The sequence below is a fragment of the Lemur catta genome, chromosome 12, assembly GCF_020740605.2.
Source record: "Lemur catta isolate mLemCat1 chromosome 12, mLemCat1.pri, whole genome shotgun sequence".
Taxonomy (NCBI): Eukaryota; Metazoa; Chordata; class Mammalia; order Primates; family Lemuridae; genus Lemur; species Lemur catta.
The window spans coordinates 90,945,548-90,968,132 of NC_059139.1; the positions used below are offsets into that span (position 1 = coordinate 90,945,548).

Below are 22,585 nucleotides of genomic sequence, written 5' to 3' on the forward strand. Positions count from 1 at the left end.
AGAAGTCTAAATGCTCTGCTAAATTATTTGTAGGAAATACTTAAATCATTGCCATATATACCAAAGCAAAAATATTTGTCATAAGAATTAGGGAATCAAAACAAAACCTTAAAATAAAAAAAGTACATATTAATTTATATATATATATATATAAAATCTTGTGATGATGAAGGCCTCTCTAAGCATCATATCAAAGGTAAAAATCACAAAGAAAGACTAAGATACTTCACGGCAATATATTTTCTATATAATAGAATGTCAACACTACAGTAAGCAAAACTACAATGCAACTGACACACTGTAGAACACCAGTTTATTAATAGTTTAAGGTTTTTGCCCATAATACATAAAAAGCTCTTAAAATTGGTAAGTAAAAGACACCAGAAAAAAGGCAAAGAACACTGTCTTAATACTGATTCTTGGTTGTAAGGCACAAAATCCAACTCTGGTTAACTTAAATGGAGTGAATTATTGGGAGAATATGGGGAAACTAAAAGGAAGAAGAACCAGGTACAGAAAGGACAAGAGAAGTAGTTTCAGAAGGTCTTGGTGGCAGGAACTATTATACAATACAGTCTTCTCTGAGCGCTGCCACTGGAATAAATGGACAGTTCCCTGGAGACAGACTGAGGTGCAGAATGGCACAGAGAAAGTCTGCAGGGGAGTGCTCTCAGGGGATACAATTATAAGGAAGGCAGGACTGGGCAGACCCACAGTGAGGACTCAGCTGAAGCCTCAGAGAATCCTACAGGGTACTCTTTGCTAAGATGGCCCTTTAGAATTGTCCCAAATAGAGTCAAGGCCCATCATATTGACCTTTAGCCAGTCAGTGGTCCTGGGCTGCCCCCAGGCTAGGCAGTTCCCTAGGGAGGGAGGAAGTGAGATAGATATAAGCAGCTAAGAGTCCCAGTAGCTGGACTTTGCATCACACCACTCAAAATGCAAAACTCTTAGGAGAGCATGACTGGCATATTTGGTGGTATGCTCACAATTTGGCTGGGGCAGGCAAGGTCCTCTATTATGAACTTTCAAAACTGCACACACAGAGGTAATTCCTCACTCCACTAAAGAACAAAACAAAACAAAAAAGTTTGTACACTATTATAAAAACAAGACAGAGTAGAAGTAAGCCATCCAGAATACAGCAACTGTCTACCATAGATATTAATAGGCAATTCTGAAATAAACATATATAAATGATTAATAAACTTTTAAAAGTATATCCTCACTAGCAGTCAGTGATCTTAAACTATCTTTTGCTAATTAGATTCACAAAGATTAAGAAGGATCTTACCCAGAATTTATAAAGGTGGTAGAAGACAGGTGCTCCAAAGACAATGCTGATAGGAGGATAAACTGATGTAAACTTTCTGAAAATCAATTTTGCTACCTATGCCACAAGTTTTAAAAATATACATACCTTGTAATTTCACTTCTAAGAATGTATCCTAAGGAATGATTAAGAAGAAAGATATATGCACAAAGGTATTCAATACAGCATTGTTTGCTATTATTTATAAGGAAATAAAATGTTCAAAAATAGGTGATATAGTCAGTAAATTATGATAAATCTAAATGATGCAATATTATGAAGCCATCAGAAATTATGCAGTTGCAAACATTCATTTATATATATGGAGAGATGTTCATGTTATTGGTAAATTAAAAAAATTACAAAACATACAATAAATCATTTTGTAATACTATAATCTAAAAGGAAAATGTTATTTTGCAATGCTAGGATTACAAATATTACTTTTGCTTTTTTCCTGTGACTTCTGTATTAAACATACATTAATTTTACAATTAGAAAAATATAAATAATAAATATCTAATTCCTTGACTTCTTATAGATATGAAATTCTTTATATATATTATAGAATTTTATGTCTTTAGAAATTGGTTGCCATTGAGGTAGACTTGCAGTTCAAATCTCTTAAAAACAGAAAACTTTTTGACTAATCAGAAGGGTTGATACTCAGGGCCACATACAAAAGTCAGCTGGTAGCCTAGTTTTAAGTAAAAACAATTACTTGAACTGTAAAAACCTGTCATTACCTTTATAAGCATCAGTTTGTTTATTTTTTTAAACTAGAATATTGAACCTAATAGTTTTGGCCCACATTTAAAGGAAGATCAAATTACTTGGAAAGGGCCCAGAGGAAAGTAATAAAAATAATTGCATAGAAGCTGGGCTCTATAATGACATACAAGAGGAAATCATTTAGAAAATAAAACTGAAAATAACCTTACATTTTTATGGGTTACCATAACCTCTGCAGAATAGTATAAAAAGCAAAAATTTGAATTATTATAAGAATAATTTAATTTAGTCACTAGGAAGAATGTCCTGTTCTTAAATAAGTATTTGAGTGATTATTATATGTCCAATGCTATGGCATAAGGACTTGTAACCATTAGAATATGTTACTAAAGAAAAAAATCTTTTCTTAAAAAAGACGAGTGTCAAAGGTATAATTATTCTTTAAAGTAGGGACTTACTACATAACCCTTTAAGATCCTTTCCGTATTTATGGTTTTCTGAATTTCAGGTCTCTTAGAATAATTATAAAAATATCTCAACCATACTTATGGCTTTTTGAAAGTGAAAAAAAAATGGATTAACCATTAAGGACCGTAAAAGAGAATTAAAACATTAGAGATTTTTCATTAATAGTGAAGAAAATATAGGTATGCAATTTAGTTAGGGGATGCATTACATTATTTGACTCCATAAAGGGGGCACAATTAAACTAATTATTAAGGTATGTGTACATGTGTGTTTTACAAGTGTGTTTGTGTTTTAAATCACTTTTTTGCTGTTGAAAGTATAGTACAATACAGTGAATGTAGACAAAATGTTCCTATAGCATGTTAGTCTACATTAGTTTTAAAGGACCCAGTGGAAGGAAAAAATGGATTCAAGATGAGTAAGAATCATCCTTAGTCTGGGCTATTGTTCCATCTTCCAAATAAGTAGCAGTAATATAACGATACTAACTTGATTTAAAAATCTGTAAGAGAAAAAAAATTGCTTACATGCTATTCTGAAAAGTGCTTAAATTTCTTTTTCTTTTTTTTTTTTTTGAGACAGAGTCTCACTTTGTAGCCTGGGCTAGAGTACCGTGGCTCTCTTAGCCCAGCTTAGCTCACATCAACTTCAAACTCCTGGGCTCAAGCGATCCTTCTGCCTCAGCCTCCCAAGTAGCTGGGACTACAGGTGTGCACCACCACACCCGGCTAATTTTTTCTATTTTTAGTAGAGACGGGGTCTCTCTCTTGCTCAGGCTGGTCTTGAACTCCTGAGCTCAAGTGATCCTCCTGCCTCGGCCTCTCAGAGAGCTAGGATTACAGGCGTGAGCCACTGCACCCAGCCAAATTACTTAAATTTTTCTCAAAATCAAAACAAAAACCAAAATAAAAGAACTACACAGGACACATTTGCAAAAAAAAGATACAACTTAAAAGGTTTTCCCTAGCACTATTTCTTTTTTAAATAAAATATTATTTTAAATATTTAATACTTATACATTAGGCCTTACCATGTATTAGGACTGTTCCAAGCACCTTATGAATAGAAATTTATGTAACCCTTATAACTCTTCTATAAGGTAGCTGCCATTGTTATTATAGAAGAGGAAGCTGAGATACAGAGGTCACACTAGTCCAAGGTCACAGAACTAGTAAGTAGTGAAATAGAGATTCAAATCCAGGCAGTCTGGTGCTGGAGTCCGTATTTGTAACCACTAAGCTATGTAAAAGTATTTACTTCAAATATTAATATTTGATAACAATTTGAACTCTTACGCTTGCAAATGTCCATATCCTGTAGAATTAGAAGTACAAAAGTAAATCAGTACAGAGGGAAAATAACTTTTCTAATATAGAATTTAAGTTGGAAGAGATTTCCTTTACTAGCTTTATGACAAATTATATGTATAGGTCGAAGTGAGGACTGAGAAAGACTTTTATTTTAAATGCATTTGTTGTGAACTTACTATTTAGATAAGCAAAACATAATAGATTTAAATTTTAAAAAAAGTTGGGCTGTACTTTTTGAATGACATAATTTACAAAGACTAATTTAAATATTGTCCAGACCAACTGGGGCAACACGGTGAGAACCCCCCATCTCTACAAAAATTTTTTTAAAAAATCAGCTGGGTGTGGTATCTGTACCTGTAGTTCTAGCTACTTGGGAGGCCAAGGCAGGAGGATCCCTTGTGCCCAGGAGTTTGAGGTTACAGTGAGCCATGTGGAAAGCCACTGCACTCCAGCCTAGGTGACAGAGCGAGATGCTGTCTCAATCAATCAATCATCAAGTCTAGAGAAAAAGCACAGTAAGATTTTGATTAATGTTTAATTGTATGACTGACTTTAAAATCTTTATAATATTTTTAATTAAAGAAGAATGTGATTGGGATATAGGTAAGAAAACAAAATTATGATATCTACCAGTATAAACAAGCTTCTCTAGGGTAACTTTTTTCTTTTTTCCATGACAGGATAATAACTTTATTTCTCAAGGGAAATACCATTGACTTAATCTCTATGCTGAATGCCATCTAATAAAAAAGCAAAACTACAACCAGGGAGAATGTCAGCACAGCATGTCTAACTAAAACTCACTGTTTAACGGAAAGAAAAAAAAGAGCTGACTTTCAAGGTTCTACGTGGCTTTGTACCTCACATGTTCTAATACTGCAGATATAGGGAGTTGTATTTTAAGTCACTTTGAGGCTATTTTGGCATTTGTGAAATGAGAGGTTTGGAATAACAACCACCTAAGTCGCTTTCAGTTCTAAAATTCTAAGTACATCAAATACACATTACTAAGTGCATCAATACACACATTGTCAAAGGCTGACCTTTTGGCAAAAAGGGAAATACAGCAAAATAAGTGGGGTACTCCACTGTGGCACTGACAATGAGTCTGTTCTTCAAGGTTAGTCTCTAAATTGACATCTGGTAAATCTGAAAACCAAAAATCTGCTAACGGTTAACTAAAAGAGACCTCTCCTGACAATGTTTCTACAAGTTTCACATAAATATTTTGATTATATCTCCTGGAACCTTTGCTTTTCCCCTCCCCCTACTACTCTCTCATTTTTTTGGCTAATACATGTTACTAAATTCAATATATAGTCAACTCTCATCTTTCTCTGCCTTTTGGCCCAATTTAACACAGCCGATCCCACTTCCAAATGCATTCATCTGGTTTTCTTCTCATCTCTTAGGCCACTCCTTCTACCTGTAGGTATTTTATCTAGTCATTATGAGAAGTTGGCATCACTTTTCTTTACTTAACCAAGTTTTTCATCTGTAAAATGGGGGTAATCCTATAATTTTCTTCATAGTATTGTTGCGAGAATTAAGATACAAATGTATAGCGTTTAGCACAGTATCCAGGACATAAATTCTCTGTAAATGTTAGCTACTATTATTACTATCATCTTATGACTAGATTAGTGAAATTATTTCCTGCCTTCTCATGCTGACTCTGCCTCTTCTTCACTCTTCTGGTCACAATATAACTAGAGAGAGTTTTAATAAATGCAAATCTGATCATGTGTCCCTGTCTCCCTGGAAACCTACTAATGGTTTTACAGGGCTTTTAGAATAAAGACAGACTCATCTCTTAACTATTCTTGCCCTTAATCTCTATGATTTAACCCAGTAGTCCCCAACCTTTTTGGCACTAGGGACCAGTTTCATGGAAGACAATTTTTCCACGGACGGGGGGATAGGGGTTTCGGGATGATTCAAGTGCATTACATTATTACATTTATTGTTCAGTCAAACCTCTCTGCTAATGATAATCTGTATTTGCAGCTGCTCCCCAGTGCTAGCATCACCTCCTTAGCTCCACCTCAGACCATCAGGCATTAGATTCTCATAAGGAGCGTGCACGCAACCTAAATGCCTCCTATATGTAGTGTACAGCAGGGTTCAGGCTCCTGTGAGAATTCAGTGTCTCTGCTGATCTGACAGGGGCGGGGCTCATGCAGTGATGCCAGCAATGGGAGCAGCTGTACAGGTGAAGCTTCCCTCACTCACTGGCTGCTCACCCCCTGCTGTGCGGCCTGGTCCCTACCAGTCTGACGCCAGGGCTTGGGGGCCTGCAGCTTTGACCAAACTGACTTCAAGCTCCTTAGACAGGCCCTGTTCATTCCATGAGGGTGTCTGTCCACAGTATTTCCCTTGTTTGATTCCTGGATTGTTGAAATACCTGTTAACATTTGTCTTTGCTTTTTTTGCCCCTATCACTTGCCCCCTTTGTCTATTTACAACAAGACAGATTGAGCCTTTAAATATGCGAAATCATGTCATTCCTCCACTGAAAACCTCCAAAGACTTGCCATCTGCTATGGACTGAATTTTGTCCCCCTAAATTCATATGCTGAAGCCCTAAACCACCCTCCCCATGTGACTGTGTTGGAGATAACAGTACTTTTAAGGTGGTGATTAAGGTTAAATGAAGTCATAAGGGTAAGGTCCTGATCCCATAGAACTGGTGTGCTTATAAGAAAGGAAGAGACCCCCAGCACTCTTTCTCTCCCACGTGAGGACACACAGGGAAGGCAGCCGTCTGCATGCAAAAAGGAGAACACACATCTGAACCCAACTATGCTGGCACCCTGCTTTCAGACTTTCCAGACTGTACAACTGTGAGAAAATAAATTTCTCTTGTTTAAGCCACCCAGTCTATTGGTATTTTGTTATGGCAGCCTGAGCTAATACACCATTCCACTCGGACTAAAAGCCAAAGTATGTCTAAAGCCACAGTTCCTACACACTCTCATCTATCATGTCCCATATTCCCAAACTCTCTGGCCTAATCGCCTTTGATTCTCCCCATCTCTTGAGGAGCTCCAAATTGGCCTGCACGCAATTCCATGAGCACACCAGGCACACTGACACCTTTGGGCCTTTGCTTTTCCTCTGCAGGGAACACTCTTTTCCCAAATATTCGCAACATTTACCTGACCTCCTCACTTAAATGTCACCTTAGTAGTGAGGCCCTCTTATGCAAAATGTTATCATGTTCATCTCTCACATACATATCCCATTCCCATTTCCTTAGCACTCACTACTTGGATGCTACATATTTTATCTATTCATCTTGTCTATTGTTTCTCTCACTAGAATGAGCTCCATGAGATAAGGGATAGTCTGATAAGGGATAGTTTTGTTCCCTGTTATCTCCCCAGAACACAGAGCAGCTTATAGAAGGTGTTCAACACTTATTCAGTTAAATGAACATTGAATTCCAACAGTCACCAAATTAGCTTTGGAGCTTAAAGGTACCACATAGATCAAATACTAAGGTAGCAATTCCCTAGTACAAAACTGCACTGCTTAACAGACCACCTGATTTTTCTAGCCTCTTCTGGTTCTCTGCTAATGTTACTAAAGCACAAGTGGAGCTATAACAACCCTGGCAACACGATTCAAGAGCTGTTCCTTCCTCTTTCCATTTTTAAAGTAGATTATAAAATGAGCTGAAAAGTTGTCAAGGTTAAATGAGATCACAGTCGTGACAATTTTTTGAAAACTGCCTGGTTGCAGCTTTTACCTACAGCATTTTCAAACAGTTCTGCAAACTCTAAGGCTCTTTAATCGTGCTTCAAAGGGTTCAGAAAAGGATGGTGTTTATCCCTATAAATAAAATTTAAAAATACAGAAATATAACAAATACATAAATAAAAAACAAGTGTTCGGAGGAAGCCATTCATTGCCATTATTGCCATTCACTGATTTTACTTAGGGCTTTGGGTAGAATTTAAGTTACAATTCTATTGCGAAGGAAGTTGGAAAATAGTCATACTCCCTTACATTTTATAGACAAGAAATTAGGCCTGCAGAAGAGTACCTTTCCGTTTCTATTGCAACAGAGGAATTCTTCACAACCCAAACCATGCAGAAGCTTCCGGGTACACTCACGACTAGTTATTGCAGTCATTGTAATCTGAGAGCTGAGCTTCATATCATTTTTGGAAATGCTCCAAATTAAAAATTATCTTGAAACAAAGAGATAACACAACTAAGCTCCCTTCTCACCTTCAAACATCAGCTTTTACAACAGAGGTGTCATCGAAGTGTGGACACACCCACTGCATCACCCCTGGAATTAATCTCCAGTTACGCAAACCGTGCTCTGCCGGGCAGGGAGAGTCTACCGCACAAAAGCGGCCCAGAGGGAATCCTGCCTCCCAGCAGGCTCGGCCCGCAGTCAGCGCGGGGAGTCGCGGGGGCCCGGGGCCTGCAGAAAGCGTGGGGGGGCGCGCCTCGCCCGCGGCCCCGGCAGGAAAGCCCCCGGCGTCACCGGCAGGGACAGGGGCAAGTGGAGCCCGGCCTTGGGTACCACGCGCCTGGGGGGAAACCGCCCTGACGCCCCGCAGCATCTCGCGAGATCTCGCCCGCTCGGCCCAATTACTGCGAGTTCAGAACTAAAAAAAAAAAAAAAAAAAAAAAAAAAAGCAGCAGCGAGCGGGCGAGAGCCGCTGGGGTGGCAGCTGTCACGGGCGCATCAGCTACCGGCGTCCGCCGAGGCAGGGCCGCGTGCCGTCCGCAGCTGCGTGGCCTGGGCTGGCGGGCCATTGACGGGCGGCCCCGGGTGGAGAGCAGGGGAGGCGGCCGGGGAGCCCGCTCCTCTTCGCCGCACGGCGCGGCGGGGGAGGGAGGTGGAGCGGCGGGAGGAGGGCGACGGAAGAGGAGGTAGCGGCGCGGAGATCTTCCCGGCGACATCAGCGAGGCGGCGCGCGGCCACGCCTGCTCCCCGGTCGCGTTGCTCGTGCCGCCCGCTGTGCCCCAGGCCCGGCGCGGACCGGCCCGACTCGATCGTGGCGGGGGCCGCCGTCGCGTGGGGGAGCGCGGGAGCGCGGGAGGCCGGGACGCCGAGGGAGCGCCCGCGCGCGGCAGCGGGACCGCGGGTGGGCGGGCTGAGGGGCGGGGGAGCCGCCGGCCCCGCCTCCCGCGTGCTGCAGCCGGAGCCGCCACCGCCGCGGCCCCGCCGAGGCTTTAAACAGCGGGACCCGCGCCGCGCCCGGCGCACTCGCGCGCTGACTCGGCTGCCGGCGGCCGCGAGCGGGCGGCGGGGACGGTGACTCCCTCACCTGGCCCTGCGGCCGCGGCCATCACCGGTTAGGGGCGCGAGGGCGCGCAGCCTGAGACGTCTGCCAGGCTCTCCAGGTTCGCCGGGGGTCGGGCGGCTATGGAGCCCGGGCCCACGGCGCCCTCCTCCGGCGCCCCCAGGCTGGCTGGGGTCGGAGAGACGCCGCCGGCCGCCGCCGGGGTAGAGCTGCCCGGCGCGGCGGTGCCCTCCGTGCCGGAGGATGCTGCGGCCGCGAGCCGAGACGGCGGCGGGGTCCGCAGTGAGGGCGCCGCGGCAGCCGGGGACGGGTTGGGCAGACCCCTCGGGCCCACCCCGAGCCAGAGCCGCTTCCAGGTGGACCTGGTTTCCGAGAACGCCGGGCGGGCCGCGGCGGCGGCGGCGGCGGCGGCGGTGGCGGGGGGCAAAGAGACCACCGCGGATGGGAAAGTCAGCGGCGAGAGCGGGCCGGCCAAGGCTAGCGAGGAAGCCAAGGGCCGCTTCCGCGTGAACTTTGTGGACCCAGCTGCCTCCTCGTCGGCGGAAGACAGCCTGTCGGATGCAGCGGGGGTCGGAGGCGACGGGCCCAGCGTGAGCTTCCAGAACGGCGGGGACACGGTGCTGAGCGAGGGCAGCAGCCTGCATTCGGGCGGCGGCGGCAGTGGGCACCACCAGCACTACTACTACGATACCCACACCAACACCTATTACCTGCGCACCTTCGGCCACAACACCATGGACGCCGTGCCCAGGATCGACCACTACCGGCACACCGCCGCGCAGCTGGGCGAGAAGCTGCTGCGGCCCAGCCTGGCGGAACTGCACGACGAGCTGGAAAAGGTGAGCTCGCCCGGCCCTCCCCTTCTTCCCCAGCCCCCTGTGCACGCTGACCGCGGGATGTGGCACCCACTCTCCCCGGGTGAGGTGGCGGGAATGGATGTGCACGGCTGCCTGGCATCTTTGGATTCAGCTGTCAAGGGTGGAATTGCAGAGGAATGTAACTTAATCTCTTAAAAGTTTGCAGCGGGTTTGGTTAGTTACGTGATACTGGAGAGACTGCATTTAACAACCTGCCCCATCCACTTAGATATTTCGCGTACGCTTTCTTTCTCACCCACGCTTAACGATTACCACTCCTCTGAATGACAGTTGTGTTTGTGGGCCAAGGAATGGGCAGGAGGCTTAGGTGAGGAGGTCTCTTGGGAGAGGGTGGAGAGCACCTACCATCTGTGTCCTTTGTAAAGATTGTGTTGTGTGGCTTATGTATACCTATCAGGGATCCCAAGAGTGGGAACATTGGTGTTTGAAGGAAAATCTTAGCAGGGTGTGTTTGATCTGTGAATTATTAAAGTTCAATTCGTGCAGTCTTGACTATGCAAAGAATCGCAGATGTCTTAAGTCTTGGGACATGCTCCTGACAATGGCTTAAATCCATCTTTTTGTACTGTAAACCCTTTGGGAGAGAGCTATATCAAAAAAAAAAAAAAAAAAAAAAAAAACAATTGGGAGAGGGCGTGAGTCTTTAAAAGAAGAAAGAAACCGGAGAATTGGTTTTTCTGTGGAGGTTGTCCAGAAAGAAAGACCTTCTGGGTTCTTTGTATAAGCAGTTATACTTTGTAAACAGAAAACCACCCCATAAACTCTTATTGATTTTTGTAATTCTACTTTTTATGGTCACATAAGACTTGTATTTCTTCAGTGTTCAAAGCTGTTATTTTGAGATAACACTGATGCTTTTGAGATTCTATTAATATTTAACTTTTTTTATGGGTTGGGATTACTTGAAGTCTGCTTTTACAAGCATATAGTGACTACATTGATGGAACTTTGTGAATGCAAGAAGTTGGTACTACATAGGTTGAAATGATCAGTGTGGAAAAGTTTAAATCCAGTAAGTTATGTTATATCTTTTGGGTATCATTATTTGATCTCATACAGTCATTTCATACAAGACTGTACTTGTCCCAGTGTTTGATAATGTAACATTCACATAGTTTGAAATAATTACAGAGGTCCCAACCCTTACAGTTTATTGATTGTTTAAAAGCCTGACATCACTTAGCTTTAGATAATACTACTGTTATTCCATTGTGGTATTTTGTCATATCAGAAGCAAAACAATTTCTAAAACACTTTTTTTATTCATGCTCCTGTAGTTTCTTTCAAATCTTATTCTTTTCTTCCTTTTCAAAACTCAAAACTTTGTAGACTGAAGTACAGATAGAGCTGGTAATTTTCTTAGAGCATTTTTACTATTGAAAATATAGAGATGTTTTAGATTTATTTTACCAAAGCAGTTTAGCAGTAAAGCAATCTGCGTTTACTCATAAGGTTTATAAAGACTTTTAAAACTGAAGGATATATATCTTGTATTTCCTAGGCAAGGTTTGTTATTTTAAGTTAAGTTCAATAACAAAGCACTTCCAGTTCTCCAAAACGTTGGATTTATGTGTATTTTTTTGTTTTTAGAGTTTTGGTTCAGTTCGAAGTGTCTAGAAAACAGAACCCCTTTATTGTTAGCCGTATGCTAGTTGAAGAAGACACCCAACCTCTCAGCCTTAGCTTTCAGGATTATTGTGAAGATTAGGAAAAAAGTATAATACAAATAAATAGCCCTGTTCAGTGCCCTCTTATATTGGCTCTTCAGAAACTACAGAGTTAACTCTAGGATCTCAACTCAACTTTGTATTCTCTCATTTCCTACATTATTAGATGGAAGTAGTATATAAAATGTTCAGAGTTTCATTTGTGCAAAAGGTAATGTAATGAATTCTTTGTAGTTTTTTACCTTCTACCATTCATATTCTTTATGGCCACTGTTTTATTGAGTTACCTAATAGCCACGTATTAAAGGTAATTTTGCTTAGAATTTTAGCAGATGGATTAAAGAAATACGTGATGTTAAGTAGTATAGATATGGCTATCCACCATTTTAGAAGGAGGGGTAGGCAGAGGAAGGGTGACATGGGTTGGCTGGATCCTCTGAAAGTTGTCCCACACCCTGTCTAGATTCTCACCTTCTCTATTGCTTCTAACCCTCAGTGAATTATAATATTTAGTATTTCTGTAACATTTAATTCCAGCATTTGATTGTCTGTCATGTATTCTACTTTGGTCCCCTAAGTGCTTAATTATCTACATGGGTCTAACTCTGTCCCGGGAACTGTGGAAGAACAAAAGAAGTCAAAGGCAAATGCTCCATGACATAGTTAGGGAAAAAGGACTAGATTGTCTTCTTTCCACTTGAATTCCTTTTATTATCCATCGCTGTGACTATTTAAAAGTATTTTGCCTAAATGTCCAACTGTAGGGAAATAGTTAAATATCCCTGGTGCTTCTTGCTTTATTATGTAGCCGTCCTAGGACCAGGATACATGAGTTCTCCATCTATCAAATATTTATGGGGGAAGGAGTTATCTTAGGCGTTGACCCCTTGGTTGTGGCACTGTGGGATGATGCGGTGATTAGTAAAACAGATAACTGCCTCTGCCTAGAGAGACATTAACCAAATGGTTGGACAAATAACATAGTTACAGAGTATTTTTTTCTTTCCGTGAAAGAAAAGTAAAGGGTGCTTACGAGGATATAATAGGACCTAATTTTAATTGGATTTTGGGAAGGCCTTTTTCAGGAAGTGTGACATTGAAGCTGGGACCTGAAGAGTAAGTTGATAATGTGGAACAACATTCCAGGCCACAGGACAGCATCTGTGAAGTTAGTGAGATGAGAAAGAGAGGTATGTCCAAAGAACTAAAAGGAGCTCAGCGTATCTCATTATGAATGTAGTGGGACGTTATTGAAGGATTTTGTGTGAGGTAGCAACGTGATCCCATTTTGTTTTAACATCCCTGGCTGCGGGGCAAGAAGAGAAGCAGGGAGACTCAAGCTATTCCCGTGGTCTGGGTGAGCGATAATGAGGGTTGGTGGCAGGATGGATTGGATATGGCTGGATTGGATGTGGGAGTGAGACAGAATCTGACTCCCAGGTTTTGGATGGACTTGAGCAACTGAATAGATGTTGGTACTGTTGCCAGAAGTGGCTAAAATTGACGGAGAAATCCATTCGGGGGAGAGGGGAGGAAGAATTCTGTTTGAGTAGCCTGTGAGACATCTGATTCCAGGAGTCATAGAAGGGGGCAGAATATATATATATATGTGTGTATGTGTGTGTATGTACACACATGTATATGTATAAAGGTATGGTGGTTTAAAGTCATGGATTAAATTACTTAGCAAAGTGTAGATAACAGAAAATAGGGTCTGGGCATGGGCCTAGAGAGCGTCTAAATTGAGGCACTAGCAAAGGAAGTTAAGAAAGAGCTACCAGACTGGTGAGAAATAGCTTGGAGAACCGTGCTGGGGAAGCTGAGAGAAGAGAGTTAAGGCAGAAACTCTTCAAGGCTGATGCCAGGAGTTGATTAAAAAAAAAAAAATTATTGTGAAAAATCAAACCAAAGTATTGATTTCTGCCCCTACAGGAAGAAATAAAAGTGGAGGGTAATGGGTATTTGATGGACAACGTCAACAGGTATAATGGAGAGCATGATTATCAAATGTAGAAAAGCAGAGTGGTGGACAATCATACTAGCTCCTGCTGGATTTATAGCATTATGAAAACAGTTTTGTTTTTCTAAAATAGCATTACTTTGACAGTTGTCCTTAGGCCAAGGCTTCAGAGCCTTTTGCTAATGGTATGTGAAGTCTTTACTTATGGCTCCTTTATTTTTTGCCTTTCTCATTAACAAAAGAGAGAAGGTGAAAGGAGCAACTATATTGTTTTTCATGTGTCATTTAACATGTTTGATTTTTCATTTAATTCCTAAGAAATAGGTCTTAAACACATTTTACTCATGATAAAATGGGTCCATAGAAACAGAAGAAACTGCTTAGTAGCCACTCTCATAGAAGTAGTATAGCTGGAGGCCACGTCTGTAGTCCCAGCTACTTGGGAGGGTGAGGTTGGAAGATCACTTGAGGCCAGGAGTTCGAGGCTGCAGTGTGCTGTGGTCCTGCCTGTGAATAGCCACTGCACTACAGCGTGGTAACATAGTGAGACCTTGTCCCTAAAAACAAACAAACAAAAATAGTACAGCTGGCCTTCACAACCATGTTTTTCTTACTCTAATGCTAGTGTATTGTAGCTCGAGGTTCTTCTTTTTATCTCTTCTTCCTTCCTATCCCTCAGACCTGCGCTAAGATGGCAGCGGTGTTGAGGGGTACACTGTGGATATTACCATCATTACCTCTCCACCTTGACCTCCTGAGAGTTGAATGACTATGTATCTGACAGAAATGAAGGGGAAGAATACTTATGATAATGTAATTATTGATTAATATGACTATTTCCTTCATTAGTATCTGAGTGTATTTCATTCATCTCTATATAGGGAATAGCGACTTAAAGATTTGTTCATGGAGTGTACACATCCAGGTGGACAGTTCCTGTTACTTAACAAGGACTTTAAGTAAAACACTACACAATTACAGTATCTTCTCTAACACTGATCTGCTTCTGAGTGGGCTATGTTAATTCCTGGACAAGAAATTCCACATACTACTTGTCACATTGGTATATAGCTTGAGTCCTTGAAGATCACCTTAGAGGAACAAGAGTGGGTCACGTGAGGCAGGAGGACGAGAAGAATAGTTTCCAGGACTGGGGAAAGGGGGGACCCTGATAAGAAATATTTACATGTAGCAAAGTCAAATTTAGCCAGGGCCTCTACCCTGCGAAACCCATGCCACCTGCCCCTGAAGTCTGGCTTACCCGTGATGCTATATGCATTCCCCAAGTACACACCAACTGACTGCTTGGGTAGAAGAAAAGATAAATTTTGGGTTTAAAATGTGGCAAAAAAATCTGTACACTGATAATCATAATTGATATCTTCTCTGTGTATATTTATGTTCATACATTTTTCAATCCTGTGAGACTGGAATTAAAAGGACCAAAATAGAGTTTCTTGGTTTTTATGTGTCGAGTGTGTTTGCTTTCAATGATTTTTAATCATATGTTTCATATACATATTTGGGAAATCTATAGTACTAATCAAATTCGTTCCATGCTGAAGTGAAATGAATGTCAATTTGTTTATTCAACAAATTCTTACTGAACATCAATGACAGCAGTGTTCTAAGTGCTGGGAATATAGCAATGAACAAAACAAAGTCATAGGGCTTTCATTCTAGTGGTAGGAGACAATAAACAAATAAGTCAGATGTAAGTACTGTGAAGGAAATTAAAGGTGGCCGGATGGTGCTGGCTGTGGTGGTGCTGTTTTAGAGTCGTCAGAGAAGGCCTCTGATATGTGAGCTGACACTAGAAGGGAGAGGGATCGTGCCGTGCAAATACTGGGGAAACAACAGTCTAGGCAGAGGACCTGCAGGGACCCAGACCCTGAGATGGGAGTGTGCCCGGTGTGACTGGGAGGCCAGGCAGCAAGACTGAGGTGATGAGATGCAAAGTGATATGAGAGGAGCTCAAAGGGATAATGAGGACCAGATATCATGTAGAACCTAAAGGCTTTGGATTTTACTCTTAGTGGTGTCAGGAAGCATCATAGGGGTTTCAGCACAGATTTGACATGATCTGACTTATGTCTTTCAAATATGACCCTGATTGCTGTGTGGAGAGCATACTGTAAATCAGTGATCCCCGACCTTTGTGGCACCAGGGACTGGTTTCATGGAAGACACTTTTTGCATGGATGGTAGCAGGGGGTGTGTGGGGGTGCCATGGATCTCAGGCTGTGATGCGTAGCCTGGTTCTCAGCAGCCCACACCAGAGATGGGGGACCACTGCTGTAAGTGCACGAGGGTGGAAGCCAGGAGACCCATGAGAAACTTCTTGCAGTGGTTCAGTTAAGATGATGATGACTTTTACTAAGGTGGTAGTGGTTGATACAGTGAGAGGTGTTCAGATGCTGGATGTGTTTCCAAGGTAGAATTGTTGGGATTTGCTGATGGTTTGAAGGGTGTATGGAAAAAGTAACGCAGGGATTTTTCCCTTGTTTAGAATGGAGTTGATATTTATGGAGAGAGGGAAGACTGGAAAGAGCAAGTTTAGGAGGTGGATTCAAGACTAGGTTTCATTCTACAAATTAGTACTACAGTGGAACAAACAGCTACAAGATTACAGCTACTGGTTTGTTAAATAATAGAACCTGAGAAAACAGTTTTTAACTCTTAGCACAAAAATATTCTTCATTCTTTTGTTCTTCGCCAGGTCAAACCATGAAAACCAATAGTTTTTCAAATAGGGTAGGTACAAAGAGGTGGGAAACCTAGTGGGTTGATTCCACAAAAGGAAGGCCAAGTGAGGGTGAACAATAAGGAAAACTACTTAAAATACTGAAGTTTAAAACATATAAGTGGTGTCCCATTTAAAATATGAAAGCTACCATCTACCAGTGGCCTTTTAATTTTTCCATTTCTCACTAGAACCTCCATCAGTGTCATCTTAAAGCTAGTGTGAAAAATTAAGAGCTGATAGAGAACTTTGGGATTTCTAGTTAGAAGAAGGGAAAAATGCAAAAATAGCTTAGTAGAAAATCTCTGCAGGGCCTAATTATGGCTGGTGCTTTCGTAGTGTCCATGGGCTCAGACATTTCTTTGCTTTACAATTTTCACTGTGCTTTTTTTTCTGAACAGTTCATGTACTATTAACTGTCAGTTTTAAGATTTCACTTTAGTTCTTATTTCTTTAGGGAGGAAGCCTTCATCCTCCAGTCTAGGACAAACCCCTTTTCCCTCACAGCTTTTATTTCAGTTAGTGGTAGTATAACATCTGGTTGAGTTGACTTGAGCTAACTTTAAGTTTTGTAAGAAACAGACTATGTCTGTAGGTGATCACCATTATGTCCCTGGTATCTGGTACAGGCCTGACACCGTAGATCCTCAATCAGTGCATGGTGAATGATAGACCTAATTCTTTATAAATTTATGTAGTGCAAAAGAATCCTAAACTTTTTAATGTACATTATATTGTCTAGAGTCTCTAAAGGATATTTGACAGGGAAATTGTCCTGTTTTGCACATTTGGAGTTTAAGACCCAAAGGAGCTAAGTGACCTGTCCAAAATCGTAGGACCTTTAGCCGGCAGAGCCACATTTGGAAATTGGAACAGATATTCTTGAGTCTTGGTTGGTGTTCATTCCAATAGCCAACAACTTAATACTATATAAGCTCTTGTTATTTTGGTGATTTTTTTTTCTTTTTAAGTACTTATGACAGATGTTTATTTCATCCACTGAAAATAAAATAGAAAAGATTTAGGCTCCTCAGTTTCAGTGTATGTGGAGGTATCTTTTCTTAGTAGAGAAATCCTTAAAAAATTAAGTATAAGAAAGTTGCTTATAAATGAAATCTTACTAAGTTTTTTTTCTGTTTTCTCTGCCATTCCCTAGCTGTATTTTCCAAAAGTATGATCTAAATTTTTAAACATTCTAAATTGTGCTTTCCAGCTACTAGTGATGTGTGGCTGTTAAATTTAAATTAAAATTATGTTAAAAAATTCAGTTCTTTGGTTGCATGAGTCGCATTTTAAGTCAGATTTTAAGTGCTCAATATCTACATGTGGCTAGCAGCTGTCATATTGGACAGCAGACACACAGCACATCTCTATCGTTGTGGAAAGATCTGTTAGATAGTGCTGTTAAGGGAAGTGATATCTAAAGGAACTTTTTTTCCTCTTTCATTGCTTCTTCCCTCCTTCCACATTAATAGTCACCACTAATTTAAAATCGTAAGCAGTCAAAATTTTCTTCTAATTTTGCATAGGATCCTTCCTCAAATAAAGATGTTTAGAACATATTTGGTCCTCAATGAAGTGTTTGAATCAGTGGAATCTGTTTCTTTCTCAGAGTGGAGATTTGGGTCTTTAAATGGAAAGATGTGAAGAATTTCTTAATATTGTATAAAGTGTTCGCATTTCCAAAGTGTTCTTAACTTACATATCTGCATTTGGTCAAACTTTCTAATCAAACTTTGGAGTAATTGGGTTTTCAAAAGGTCGTGGAGTAGTAGTTTTGTTTTGCAAGGTTGTGGTTTGCCTATAAGCTGTACTTGGTGGGGTGGGACCCTTTTGAAACCTTGTGTCTGTCTCCCTATTCTTTTCTTTGGACCAATGATTCCAAAATTTCTAAAAGAACCAGCTGGGGAAAAATTACAGTTTTCTCTCCCTCAAAGAATATATGCAGTGCTTTTTTTTTTTTTAAACAAAGTATGTTTTATTCAGCATCTTTAGAATGTATGTAGTTTTTAGAAGCTTTCCAGAGAGTCAGGTTTGAAAACCAGTGTCCTAGACCATGTGGTAGTACACAGTTAATTGTTTTCATTAATGGACTGATTCTCAACTTTGAAATACCCTAATACTATCAATGACCTGGCCTTAACTCTTAGGTAACTATACTGAATTGAATTAAGTTACCAGTCATTAAACATTTGACATGTTTCAGGAGCTCTTTGTAGTCTGAGCACAACAACCTTACGAACAAGGTAGTTTTCAGATGGGCAAACTCAGAGGCTAGTAGCAACTTGTAGGTTGGTAACACTGCACATATAGGAAAGGTATTAGGTATTAATACCTGATTGTCATTTAGTGGTAGACACTGGGTATTAGGAAAGGTGAGGTATTGGGAAAAATATGTATGTTGCTCATTAAATGTCCTATTAAAATCCTATAGGAAATTTAAAATTTTAAATTAAAATTATGTTAAAACTTCAGTTCTTAACAGATAATAACTGATAAGTTTCAATCCTGATGAATAGCTGGGCCTAGATATTACCTCTTTTATAGAACCTAATGGTTTTAGGCATAAGTAATCAAGCTTTGCTATTTTAGAAAATAAGCTTTATGATGAATAACTCTTGATTTCATATGAAGAATTTTTCTTTGCAAATTAAACTTTGAATTTGTTTTTCATTTCTTTAATCACCAGTTTGTGTCTAAGAATTTTAGTTTAAAATAAAACTGTCATAAGAATTGTGTTCTTAAAGCATTTGTGAAGAAATATTTTAAAGAGGAAGTGTTTTCTGGCAAAGCTGGTCAGAATAGCCTCGGTACCGATTTATATATAAATTTCTAGAAATAACAGATTTGGCTTGGAGAAAATACTATACTTTCTCGCCTGTATCAATCTCAATTATTTGGCAGATTTGCTGACCAGAAACAAAGTTAAGATTCAGAAATGAAGCAAGGTAACAAAAAAAAAGCTTTTACATAAAAGAGCTTCATTTATACATAGTTATTAGAAATGTGGCCATCTGGTTTCCAGAACCAGAGCAGGTTAGAAGGGAAACTGAACACTGGCAGAAGTGGATCCAGCTAGAGATAGCATCTTGCAGAGACAGAAGATAAGAAAATCATGAAAAACAGAACCAAAGTTCACGGAAAATAGCAGTCTAGAATATCCCTTTAGAATAGATGCAAGGACAGGACCTGAGTTTTGGTCATTGCAACATCTCCATCTACCATAATGCTAACACAAAATAACAATAGTGCTTTAAATCTCAATACAAAAAAGTGTCAGTGAACTATACATTTTTGGAAAATTTCAGTTTCAGACCATCCTAGAATATCAAATTTTAAAAGGCCTAAGGATTAACCCTTTTCAGAAGCTAGATTTTAAAAATTTATTCCAAGAGTTTCATTGTACTTTGCTTATTGAAAATGTTTATTATTTCATTAAGAAGAGAAAATGTTGTAGAAATTTTGGGAAATAGAGAAGTAACTTAAAGACCTCAAGCCTTTAACAGCCTTTTTGCATTTTTGTGTATATTTTTAAACTACAATTTTATGTCCTACTTTCCCCATTTAGCATTTAATAACTAATTACTAGTCAAGTAATCAAAGTTTCCTTTGTCACTCCTTTGTTACTCACTCACTTGAACATTCTCTTTAAGTGAATGTTTGTATAATACTCTCAAGTACATGTATCATAACTTGCCATTTCCTCTTTGTAGACTAGTCTATTTACATTTATTGTGATTCAGTTATAATAAGGCCTGTCATTGTGGTGTTTTCTGTTTTGTTATGTTTCTTGTTTCTAAAATTTTCCTTTCCTGTCATCTTTTGTGCTGATAAGATACTTTTTAGTATTCCATTTTAATTCTTTTATGAATTTCTAGTTATATCTTTATGTTATTTTTTAGTGAAAACTTAGAATATTGGATTTCTTCAGCTGAAATGTAGGAGTCCCTTTCCTTAGTGCTCTTCTTGTCATATAAATGGTAAACCAACACATACATTGTGTACTTTTTGCTTTCTTTTTTTTTTTTTTTTAAGAACGAAAGTTAAGTTTATTGAGGAGAGAAAGATGGGATTATAGAGCAAGAGCAAGATATAGGTTTACAGGGCAAGATGCGTATGCCACAGATGACGACTGGACCCACTGTTGCAGCAAACAGCAAAAGGAAGGGTGCAGAAGGTACTGTTTGCTTTCAATAGTCATATGGCTTTAAAAAAGCAAAGAGAAAAGAAAAATATATATATTTTTTATTATTTACTCACATTTATTTCCATTCTTCATTTCTAATACTGCTTCTCTTGAACGTTTCTTGTAATGGGTCAGTTGGCAACAGATTGTCTCAGTTTTTGATTATCTAAACATGTCTTTATTTTACTTGAGGTTTGAAGGATGGTTTTGCTGGATATAGACTTCTTGGTTGACAGGGTTTTCTTTTTTCAGCCCTTTGAGTATGTGTTTAAATGTCTTCTGGCCTCCATTGTTTCTGACAAGAGGTCAGCCCTTCTCTTACTGTTTTCAAGATTTTCTTTTTGCTTTTGGATTTCAGCAGTTTATGCCTTGGAGTGTGTTCTTCTTGTGTATGCTTTTTGAGTTTAAATTTCTTTTTTTTTTTTTAAACAGTCATACCTAGATGTGGAGTATTTGAATCTCTTGAATCTGTAAGTCAGTGCTTTTTACTCTTTCCTTTTTCTTCTGCCGTTTCCATTTTGCTTTTAAGTCCACCTAGTTAATTTTTCAATTCAATTATTGAGATTTTCTTTAAAAATTTATTCCAGGTCTAGAGTTTCTGATTTTTTTTTTTTCTTTTTCTTTTTTTGAGATAGGGTCTCGCTCTTTTGCCCCAGCCAGAGTGCGGTGCCTCATTATAGCTTGCTGCAGCCTCCAACTCCTGGGCTGAAGTGATCCTCTTGCCTCAGCCTCCTGACTAGCAAGGACAACAGGCGCTCGTCACTATGCCTGGCTAATTTTAAAATTTTCTATAGAGATGGAGTCTCACTATTGCCAGGCTGGTTTCAAACTCTTGGGTTCAAACAGGCCTCCTGCCTGGACCTCTCATATTGCCGGGTTTACAGGTGTGAGCTACTGTGCCCAACCTAGAATTTCTAATTTTTAAAATAAAGCTTCCATTTCTCTGTTGAGATTTGCTATCTGTTACTCTCTGGTATCATACTTACCTTTGATTTTTGAACATATCTATTATAGCTATTTTGAAGCCTTTGTCTCCTAAATCCAATAACAGGAGTTAGTTTCTAACTAACTTTTTCCCCTGCTTTTTCCCTTCTGAGTAGGGTTTACATTTTCCTGTTTATTTGCATGTCTAATAGTTTTTTGGGTGGAAATTGGACATGTAGATAATACATTGTAGAGACTTTGGGTTAGTTTTTAAAAATATTCTTTTGAAGATTATTGTTTTTTGATTCCTAGGCTCTAGCTACAAACTGGGCTCCTTCCCCCCATGTAAAAACTGATACCTCTTTTCTGTTTTATGGCTTCCAGCTACTACTTTTTTAGCCTGGCTCCTGGTGGTGTCTCCTACATATAGTTTGGTGGCCAGCATAGATTTGGGAGCTTACCCTTGCTATCATTCCACTTTTTCTAGAGATTCCCACTTAATTTCCAATTCCTGTGCTGGCTTTGGACTCTTCCCTGATACTTGAGGGTGGTAGGGCTTTGCTGTCAGCCATTTGAGCCACACATAGTTGGGGAAGGCTCTCAGTTAAAAAGCAGCAAAGTCGCAGATCTCACTGAGTGCAGCTATATCTATTAAGAGGATTTCCTTTCCTGTCTGTGCTTTTTTTTCATTTGCCCTGGATTCATTTCCATGCATATGCAGTCAGTCATGTGTTGCTTGGCAACGGAAGTATGTGTTAACATTTTGAGAGATGTGTTGTTAGGCGATTTTGTCATTGTATGAACTTCCGAGAGTGTACTTGCGCAAAACTAGATGGTATATCTTACTATACACTTAGGCTACATGGTATAGCCTCTTGCTCCTAGACTACAAACCTGTACAGCATGTTACTATAGTGAATACTCTAGGCAGTTGTAACACAATGGTAGGAATTTGTGTATCTAAACATAGAAAAGGTACAGTGAAAATATGGTAGAAAAGATTTTTAAAAAGGGTACACCTATATAGACCATTTACTATGAATGGAGCTTTTGCAGGACTGGAAATTGCTCTGGGTGAGTCAGTGAGTGAGTAGTGAGTGAATGTGACAGCCTAGGACATTACACTACTAAGACT

The 22,585-nt window shown here is 40.1% G+C and overlaps 1 protein-coding gene across 2 annotated transcripts in view; it reads left to right on the forward strand.

Annotated features, from left to right (window-relative positions):
* The first annotated feature begins 9,052 nt into the window (after positions 1 to 9,052).
* Positions 9,053 to 22,585, forward strand: part of SLC12A2 (solute carrier family 12 member 2) — a 93,096-nt gene continuing 79,563 nt past the window's right edge. The window contains exon 1 of one of the 2 annotated variants that reach the window (XM_045566551.1): positions 9,053 to 9,931. In XM_045566551.1, coding sequence (XP_045422507.1) covers positions 9,215 to 9,931 — 717 coding nt within the window. In that variant the 5' untranslated portion in view covers positions 9,053 to 9,214. The remainder of the gene's footprint in view (positions 9,932 to 22,585) is intronic. The other variant, XM_045566552.1, reaches the window with a different exon arrangement.